This window comes from Hordeum vulgare, chromosome 5H (assembly GCF_904849725.1).
Source record: "Hordeum vulgare subsp. vulgare chromosome 5H, MorexV3_pseudomolecules_assembly, whole genome shotgun sequence".
Classification (NCBI taxonomy): domain Eukaryota; kingdom Viridiplantae; phylum Streptophyta; class Magnoliopsida; order Poales; family Poaceae; genus Hordeum; species Hordeum vulgare.
The window spans coordinates 547057133-547067305 of record NC_058522.1 but is presented as its reverse complement, the minus strand read 5'-3'; the positions used below and the strand labels follow the sequence as shown (position 1 = coordinate 547067305).

Genomic DNA, 10173 nt, shown 5'->3' with positions numbered 1-10173 from the left:
CTATAAGCAGTCTTATAGTCCATCTTAAAGCTAGCTTGTACAATAGTTAACTGTAAAAAAGTACTACTTTTATCATATATGACCCACCTTTAATTCTCACAAAGCACCTAGGAGCACGTGCTGGAGCTGGCTCTTCACGAAGAGCCCGGTTTCCTTCTCTCTCCTCTTCTCTCTCATCAAACTCAATAAAAATATAGTATTTTAATCCTTACAGCCTGCTGACTGTACCTTATTGTACTTGCTCTAAGTTACTCCTACTATGGCTACAGATAGCTAAAATGAAGCGCTTCGAAGTTGGGGCCCTGCAAATTGGAAAGTCATGTTTGGTCGCACTGGCTACTTTCTTTCTTGAAATAGTAACTTGGTTTTATTAACATAGAGAAGCATAAATAGCTAGATCGCTAGACACCACAGAAGATACAATGCCAGAAACAACGTCATGCTTAATACGTGGTACATCCCTCAGACATATGGACACCATGGGTAGCCAGGACATGCGCCACTGAGTTACAGACATGCTTACACACATGCACTCTCAACTGAATAAAGTTTGTAAAAAAGAGGAAATTTTGCCTCCCGAAAAAGAACTACTCCAAGTAGTATCCAATTCATTAGGAAGAAGAACCAATGCGAGCATTGTGGAGTTTGTTTCAATGATGATACACCCAAACCCAACTTCAGCTGCGAACTCGACGCCTTCAGACAATCTATCGTCTCTGCATGCAAAGCATCCATCAGGAAGTGGATTTGGCCCATGCCATGCCAGCACCGATAACATCTCCAGAAACATCCCTTTCACAAAATCGCAAACCTCTTGTACTATTATCTTTTAGGAACAAGCCATCAATGTCCATCTTTAAGAACTCGTCCGGAGGCTTAGACCAATGTTCGTAGGGGCAACAAGTGGACATGAAAGTATACGAAGATGTTCAGGAAATTCTATAATTCGTACAACATTAGGGGATACAATCGCCGCTGACGAAAGAGACCTATCACCATTATTAACCGGATTTCCAGCATTCCCCAAATTTCACGTCAAACCAATGCAGAACATGGATGTCGCATTCTCCAGGCTTAGCGAAGCTTTGACAGATTGTTCAGACTCCAGCGAAAATATTTGGTCGAGAATAGCCATCCACACACCATGGGAGAACTCTATAAGCTACTCGAAGCCGGTTCAGTTTCAAACCAAAGCTAGTTTCGTTTCACACCTAAGCTGGTTCCCAAAGCTAGTTTAGTACTTTCTCCGTCACGGTTTAGAAGTCGCGGTTTAGTTTACTAGGCTGCATGCACTCCTGTTTAGTGGTTGTATGAGTTATTGTGCATTATCTTCTTAAATAATTAGGCGCCGTGCGGTTATTGTGTAAGCACTTGTAAAAAAACTAGAGCCAATTAAAATTCACCTTGGTCCGAGAGATTGCTCATGTGCGCCTTCTAAACCGTGACGGAGGGAGTACCGAAAGCTAGCTTGCTTTCACACTTGTCCAGGGGGTGGTCCCGAATATAAATAGGCCAGCTCTTTTCTTTGTTGGGGACTTTTGCCATTTCTATCAAAAGCGAAAGACGTAGACTCCTTCTGATATTGGAGAGCTCTTGTTATCCTAATTCTCGTGATTCTTTGACAAGTCGCTCCTAATCTGTGCTCCATGATTGGATCGTGTTGTGTGGGTTAGAGTTCGTGATTTTCCTTGCAGATTGCACCTATCTCGTGCTCCATGACTTGAGTGTGGTTATGTGAGGTAGTATTGCAAACCAAATGGAACAAAAAAAATTATAGATCCTTGCACCATGTTTGACCTAGAACACTTGCTAATACAACTTCTAAAATTTCTCACCAAACTGAATATGATTGAGCACTTGCTGAACAATTTCTCTTCTCTCTTTTTTTGCTCTTTTTCTCTCTCTCTCTTTTTTGATGACACAATAGATCCAACAACAAGACTAAGAGAAAAACATCAACAACTTTGGATAGAACTTGGTGCCCAAATCAAGCTCAACAATTTCCATTCTCTCTTTTTTGCTCTTGTTCTCCACATATATATTTTTGCCTTGCCCACTTGTTCCGAGACTTAACATGCATGGCAATCTCCAAATCGAGATTACATGGACATCAAAATGTGGAAGATGATCTTCCAAAGGCTAGTGCATCGCTTGATGATTTTATTGAGGAAAGTATAGTTGCAGCCTTTCAAAGGTTGCTTGGCGTTCGTCTCCCTATCGCGGGCAATGGGGATCAACACCAACACAGGCATGCTGCCTCATTGTCCGCCACCAATTGTCGACGCCATGTCAACGAGGATCGCCACCATAGTCGTGGAAGAGCTGTAGGTGACCATGTTGATGGAGCCCTTGCTGATGGCATTGAGTGAATGCATGGTGGCCTTGCTGCGTCCCATGAGGGTGGGCCGCATGGAGGAGAAGCTAGCAAGCGAGACCATGGACCCCGAGGGTTTACCGCTGATCACCGATGGCAAAAGCACATCAACAATGGGCACATCATGGATGGGCTCATGATGGCCCTAACAATGCCCCGACCATGACAATTGTCAAGGCTGTGGAGACTTCACCAAGCATAGCTTCCGTGGGTATGTTGCTGTCCACAAGGAGTTTTTTTACGATAGTGACAAGTTTGAGGGGTCCATTCCTCTTACCATGGGTCCTTTAAGGTCTACGGAGGATAAATTTTTACCACACCTATGTGAGCCAAAGCGTCCACAACCCAAAATCCCACAACTTGCGAGTGACAAGAATGGAGGCTTGAGTGGCTCCACCAACTCTGGCTACTTGTCCCTGCCCGGAACTAATTCATCCTGATGTCTTCTATTCTCAAAACTCTACGTTGTTTACTAGTTAAGTTAGTACATGGCATGAACACTACCATATCACATAGCTCCCTCTCGTAACTTGTTTCTGCCGATTGATCGTCGAAGATATATATATATAGAGAGAGAGATAGAGGACGTAATGACGGTACATGATGGGGCAGTATATTGTACTAATACATACATATAGTTGTACCAAGACTAGTTTTATGATGATTGGTGGTATCTAGCTTAGCTAGTAGCTAGTTTTATGGGAACTGGAATACTAATCTTTGGATTCCAATTCGCACGGAGGTAGGCTAGGTAGCTAGGTCATTAATCATAAACATCATCATATTTGCATGTTGTTTCTCTATGGGAAGCACCTTGTTCCATCAATTCTAATAAATGCTCAAGTTACTCACCGGCTACCACACACACATGGATCAGAGCAATTGTTCCACAACAAGTGAGTACAATCTGTGCATACATCATCAGTCAGTCATTTGCCCTATTTGGATACTCTAACTCGGTTAGAGGTTAGAGTTAGATTTTAACCCTAGGCTAACCTTGAACTAACTCTAACCAAAGAGGTGTTTGGATGATAGGGTTAGATTGCTAATAAAAGCAATTTTTCCAATCATTTGGCCCCTTTAAGAAGAATTTGGTGTGGTGGAGGTAGAGGAAAAGTAACTTTTTCTGGACCCCACCTAACTCTAACCCAAATAAGCACCTCTTGGGTGGGTTAGTTTTTTTGGGTGGGTTTGATGCATCTAACCAAATCTAACCCTCCTGTTTAGATGTTTTAGGGTTAGTTTGGTCCAATCTAACCAACTCTAACTCTAACCCATGGATCCAAACAGGGCCATTGTCTTGTTTAACCCCGAAAAACTGTGGTGCCATGTAAGGCTGCTTTGACTAGTGCTAGTGGGCGGGGCGGGCTATTATGTCGTCGCGGTAGGCATATTGAGCACGCGCTAACCCACTTGACACACCTCAGGCACCGGTCAATTAATGTTATTTGCTTAGGGATCATCGTGGTCAAACCCGGTCATTTTGATGAAGATGCCTTTTCCATCCACCCTCCAAACTAAAGACCATCCAAGCGACCACGTGGCAGAGGTCATATGGACAATTTCATATGTGTCGTCTATGTGTACATGTTAGCATAAATTTGACAAGATGTTTAATGTCTTGAAAGTTTAATTTTTTATCGTGCATAAGAATATTATTTTTATTTTTCAGTAGACCAATCACTAAACCAAGTTGCAGAGCAGTTATATTCAGCAACAAGTTGGTAAAGAAACAAAAACAAATCGACAATAGCATATTTTGAGTGCTTCGAATTAGTTGGAGATGGAAGTTGCATTTGGGACAACCAAAGGTCTGTAATGTAACACTTGGAGCGAATCTTGCTGGGAGAAGCTATGTTGTGAAGATCTCATGCGACGCGACAAAACTTCATAAGTGCGATCATCAGGGTATCAAGTTATAGATCCGATGTGTTTGCTAATAGACTACATCCCGATGCCCTCTAATCTCATATTCGAAAGACAATGTTTTTTAGCTACCAAAACCATCAATAACGTCCAATACTGTATAAAACAAACTGAATACCACAAAAATTCAACTACATATATGCAGAGATCAAGGTTATATGGAGATGTATATATGGATAGCTGAATTGATTAAGTAGCATGGTGAGAGAGGATGAGAAATAAATGACCCCTCAGCTCCTTTTTTCTGAATTTGAGATCACGTGCAATATATACATGATTGTCCTGAGCAAAAACACACACATAAGAGTAATTAATTTGGTATTGATTTCCTTTTTTCTTCTGTAGATATTTACTTTTCTTGGAAGATGAGGAATTTAGGTATCATCTCCCAGTCATTGGATCTTGATGACGCACACAGCCAAAATATTACAAGTTACTAGCAAAGTGCATGAAGAGACAAGAAAAAGCTAGAGATTATGAGAAATAAATTTTCTAGAGCATCAATGAAACTATCCAATGGAGACGACCAACTTGACTAATAAAGTCTAGTGTGGAATGTCATCTCTATCTTCCAAGTAACGACTCTAGAAAGTGGATTTCCTTCCCCTCCGCATGCCGCTCCGGCGGCCGGTGCCGGGGAGGGGGAACCTAGTGCCTCCACTCCGGTTAGTAGTTATGTTAGGTTTTTTTAGTACTTGCAGGCACGAGGCTCAGATGGATGGCGGCGCTTCTTCTTCGAGTTTGTCTTCCGGACTCCGATCCTCTTTGGGCTCGTCCATCTGTGCATAGTCAGCGGAGCTCCAACATAGATTCTTGCTCGCTCCTGGGGGCCGTGAGATTAGGGTTTCTTGTCATCTGACGAGATTTGGTGTCACGTGTTTCAGATCTATTCAAGGGTTCAACGACGACGTATGTGGCTCCAGGGTGTTGCTCCTTCGGGGAACATGCACAAAGACTTCAATTATAATTTGGAATTACCAATTATAATTGAAGTGTTGTGCGTAAGAACAATTGACAAAATTAAGATATTTTTATTTTTAATTTTAGATTATGTCGTGTTTTTGATGATCAGAGTTGTTTGTGGAAGCCTGAAAGCGCAACAAAGATTGGTGTTACTACTCCTTCAACAAAGAAAGGAGAGCATGAGTAGCATCTTGTAACGCCTGAGATGCGCTTCTATCCCTGTCGAGTCCTTCGTGTCAAAATAAGGATATGATCGCATCTTGGACGTTACACATGCAACGCATGTATTGCCCCCCCTCCGTGAGCTAGCATTTACTCCCTAATATGAATGTGAACCATCATGGGCAATACTTTTGCAGAAAATAGATCACGAATACCGAAGGAAATATGTGCTCCATCCCGAATGTTCATATAGAATTTCTATAGAAGTAACCTCAGTAGCTCCTAAATTTGCATGATGCTCTCGAACATCCATGTTCATCGCAACGAGGTTTCACGTGCTAGGTGAGAGAATTCCTCCCAATGCCTTCCATTCTCCAACTAATCACTAATCCCATGTGTACATAGGTACTCATAAACAACATCAAATCAATCTTTATCTTGTAGCCTATGATCTAGGTATGTGTCATTTGATGGATGGAACCTATAAGCTCCAATAAAGATGCTAGTGTACAATCTGAAGTATTTCAAGCTTGATATAACGGACTGATAAGTCTAGCTTGACCTTGTAGACGTGAAAGAGACATATATATTAGCTATGTTTGCTAAGTTATTGTAGTATGGCTTCATGACCCACGAGGTAGCTAAGTGAGCCCCAACAGTCCCATGCTTAGATACTTACAACAGGTGCAAGAAAAAGCCTAAAAACTCGATAAAAAAATAAAATATGAAGGCATGGACATACATGTGCTAATGTATTCTCATGTTGGTCTACATTAAAAGGGGAGCTATATTTGGGGAAACAATCACAAGACTTATGTTTACTATCACTTGTGTAGTGGTTATGGGAACGAAGCATGCCCATGTGGGCCCGATCCCAAATCACAAAGGAGTTCTGTACTGCTCTCTCCTTTCCAGAAAATGTAAGGAACATTATTATATGTGCAGTTAACATGTAAAAGCATTGATCACTAATATGAGCAAAAACATATATACTGACCATGATACTGCTATTGCTAGGCAGTTTCTCCATTGTCTATCATGTCTTTTGTTAGCTTCCATTCTCTAAATTATTTTAATAATTTTGTAATTTAGGTAAGAACATGGAAATATTAATTGCTAGAGGTAACACTATGAGATAATTTGTTATATGATTTTTTTGAGCAGATTTAACATGCTCCCTCTTACCCCCTCTTTTTCACTTCAGTGGTAAGAGTATATATAGATCTGAGCTATTGATATCATTAATTAGTGGTGTGATTAACTCTTACCTGCTCATCTCACATATAAAAGGAGGGGGTAAGAGAGAGCATGTTAAAATTTGCCCCTTTTTTTTTCTTTTATAGATAATTGAGTTCATAAATAATTATCTACGAGCAATTATACATGCTCTAGCATCCTATTCATTTGGCCAAAAAATTTACTGTTTTAGTACTATATTTTTGTAGAAACACGTGTATAACATAGAATAGTAAATAACTAAATACACATACACCATTACACACAAGCATTGAAGACTAAAATTAGGTGTCTTCATAATTTTCATTTTAACATTTGAATCAACCCATATGTGCTGATGCCTAACGAATCTTCATCTTTTTGAAGCAAAATTAGTCATCGTTTTGTGCCATTACTCGAGTCTCGAGTCACCAGGAAAAACTTATGGCCCACCTGCGATGAATTTCTCAAGTGAGCTATGTTAGATTTTTTGTTACTACCTTCTTTAGGAATAGAGTGCCATGGATGATTTATTAGACCAAGCTCACAGTAAAGGCCACACACAATTACGTCAAACAACTACAAAAATTAAAGAAATCATTATGATTTTTTTTTTGCTTTAGAATATTAAAACTAAATATGAATGCCAAGCTAGACAAGATAAAAATCATTAACCAGTATTTCCCATATTTGTATTCGTTACTGACACTATTCATTCAGCCGACTTCAAGAATAGAAAAATGGTTACAGAATACAATGGACACTGCTGAAAGCTTATACACTGAGGGAGATGGATCGATTACAAATATGAATCAAAATAAGATGCATGAGCTTTGTCTTGCAGGCTCTAAGCGGTCAATCAAATAGTTATTTTTTGGTATCCATGATAATTTTTGCCATGCCAATTTTTTGAACATATTTTTTTACCATGGCAGTCCTGGAAAATTGCCATGTGAACATTATCAGAGATGTTGTTAGAGTTTTTGCCATGCGTTTTTAGAAATCAAATTATTGTAAAACATGCCTTTGCAACAAAAATACCACTATGGAAAATCATAAAATTGTTTGGTCAACTCGACTGTTTTTTTTTAGAATTTTCATTTGTTGTACAAAAAATCATGGCATATTTTTAGTAAATGGGAGTAATATAGTCATGTGGCCAAAAAATAAAATTTTCGGTTATTACTTTCATGCCTTCTTGTCATTTTTATGGCTCGACAGATGGAAATTCTCTCTTTTTTATCGCCATGGGCAATTTCTTTGTATTTTTGTTCAGATTTGTTTGAGGCAATGTTCAGATATTTAAAATGAGGTCCAAACACCGGTTTTTAAGTCTTTGTAGAGAGGTCCAAGAAAACTGGGCTTTTTTGGCCCAATCGGAGGCTCGAATTGGACATTAGAGCGGTTAACGTGGGGTAGCGAGCGCATCGTTTGGGCCACAGTCGGAATCGGGTTGGTATCCCTCTATATATGCCTCTTGCCCCCCTCTTCCTCGTCTCCCAGTTTCCCCTCTATCCGATCAGCAGCCCGCCTCGCCGCCCACGCAAACCCTAACCCTAGGCACGCACCTCCCGCTCCAACGCCATGGCCAGCGGCAACGTCTACACCTCCGTCGTCGACGACGTCGTGGCCAAGGTTCGTAAGGACTTCATAGCCGACGGCGCTGGCGAGGCCGTCCTCAACGAGCTCCAGGCTCTTTGGGAGATGAAGCTGCTGCACTGTGGCGCAACCTCGGGCACAATCGGCCGCAACAGGGCTCCCCCCGCCGGAGCGCCCGCTGGTGCCGGCGCGACTCCGCCCGTCCACGACCTCAACGTGCCCTACGAGGCCACGTACGAGGAGTACGCCACCCCAACCGCCGACCTGCTCTTCCCACCGACCCCGATCCAGACACCACTTCCAACTGGGGTTGATACGGGGTCGTGGGACTATGCCCCATCGCCGATCAGTGACATGAGGAACGGGTTGTTGATGGATCTGGCTGATCCAAGAACTGGCCGCCCTAGCCCTTTCATGCAACCTCCATCGCCCTGGATGAATCGGAGACCGCTCGGGGTTGATGTCAACCTTGCTTTTCCTTATGATGAGGAGAGCCGTGCGATGCCGATGACCAAGAATTTTCTGATGATGTCTTCAGGAAAACGGAAGAGGGATGAATATCATTCTGGTTCATTGTTTGTGCCACAACAGGATGGATGTGCAGACCAGGTTTTCTTCCCAGGAGTTCCAACCGAAGACTACAATACCCATGGGGAATCGTCGGAATATCGATCTCCCACGCCTGCTGTTGCAACACCAAAGCCAAGAAACGATACGGCGGGTGGTGATGATGATGATGATGATGAACCTCCTCTTAATGAAGACGACGATGACGACGATGATGACACAGATGATTTTGATGACACGCAGCACCTCGTCCTTGCACAGTTTGACAAGATAACAAGGACAAAGAATCGCTGGAAGTGCACATTGAAGGATGGAATCATGCATTTGAATGGCAGAGATGTTCTATTCAGCAAGGCTTCAGGAGAGTTTGATTTTTGAAAGAAAAAAAATCATGGTAAAAAGAAGATATGTTAGGTGCCTGCTGTATCTACTGTTTTAAGGTGGTGACAAAATAGTACTGGAGTTGTGGCGAGTTTGGCACTATGAACGTGTGTAGTGTTTTCATGTTGAGGTTTGCTTCACCCAGTTGGTTGGTTTACCATAACTCATGTCACTGTAAAAATGTAGTAAGCTGGTGGAACCATCTTATCTCATACTCCGATAAATCATCATTCGAAGTGTTCAGCTCATATCAAAAGGCGACGTGCATACACTAGTCGAACTGAATATTGATGATGTCCTCAGATATTGATGCAACTCGCTCTCTAGTATTGTGTCTTTGCACTATTATGGTACCATCATACTTGCTGCTTTATATCAATCAAAAGTCAGCAATGGTCGACACCTAGCTTTTATAATATCCAGCGGGTTTTATTTTTCCAAAGAAATATGGAACGGTTCGGGTTGTTCCTAAGGTACAACCACAAACTTTGAACTGCTCGATTAAATTCTTCATCACTGTGCAAGAAAATTTCAGGAACTGAGAATGACCCCACTGTCACAATTGACAAGGCAAACCAAAAATCAGAACCTACATCACTCAAACTTACTACATTAGTATAAGAAAATAATGAGTGAATGACAAGACTGATAGAAATTAAATGACAAGGGCGAAAGACTGAAAGAGTGGTAAGTCATAGAAAAATAAAGATTGAAGAATAAGAATGAGGAAATGAGAATTGCTATTTGTACAAGAAAGCAAATAAATTAATAGACTGAAGTGTGAGATATAAGACAGAGCGAAAAATAACTGCATAGAAAACTTGAAGAACTGAACACTGAAAAACTGAAGATAGTTAGAGAAGCGGACTGAATAAACAAGACTCGAAGGTGGTTGAATAGTAAGATGACTCAAGAATCACTGAAAAGTAAAATATTGAAGACCGAGATGAAACATTTACTACAGACTGAAGAAAGATGACTTAAAA

General features: G+C 41.3%; 1 protein-coding gene across 1 annotated transcript; it reads left to right on the top strand.

The window, feature by feature from the left end:
- Positions 1 to 8155: 8155 nt before the first annotated feature.
- On the top strand, positions 8156 to 9349 carry LOC123398837 (transcription initiation factor IIA subunit 1-like). Its single transcript, XM_045093285.1, has one exon. The coding sequence runs from the start codon at positions 8225 to 8227 to the stop codon at positions 9182 to 9184; it is 960 nt and encodes a 319-aa protein (XP_044949220.1). The 5' UTR covers positions 8156 to 8224; the 3' UTR covers positions 9185 to 9349.
- Positions 9350 to 10173: the final 824 nt, after the last annotated feature.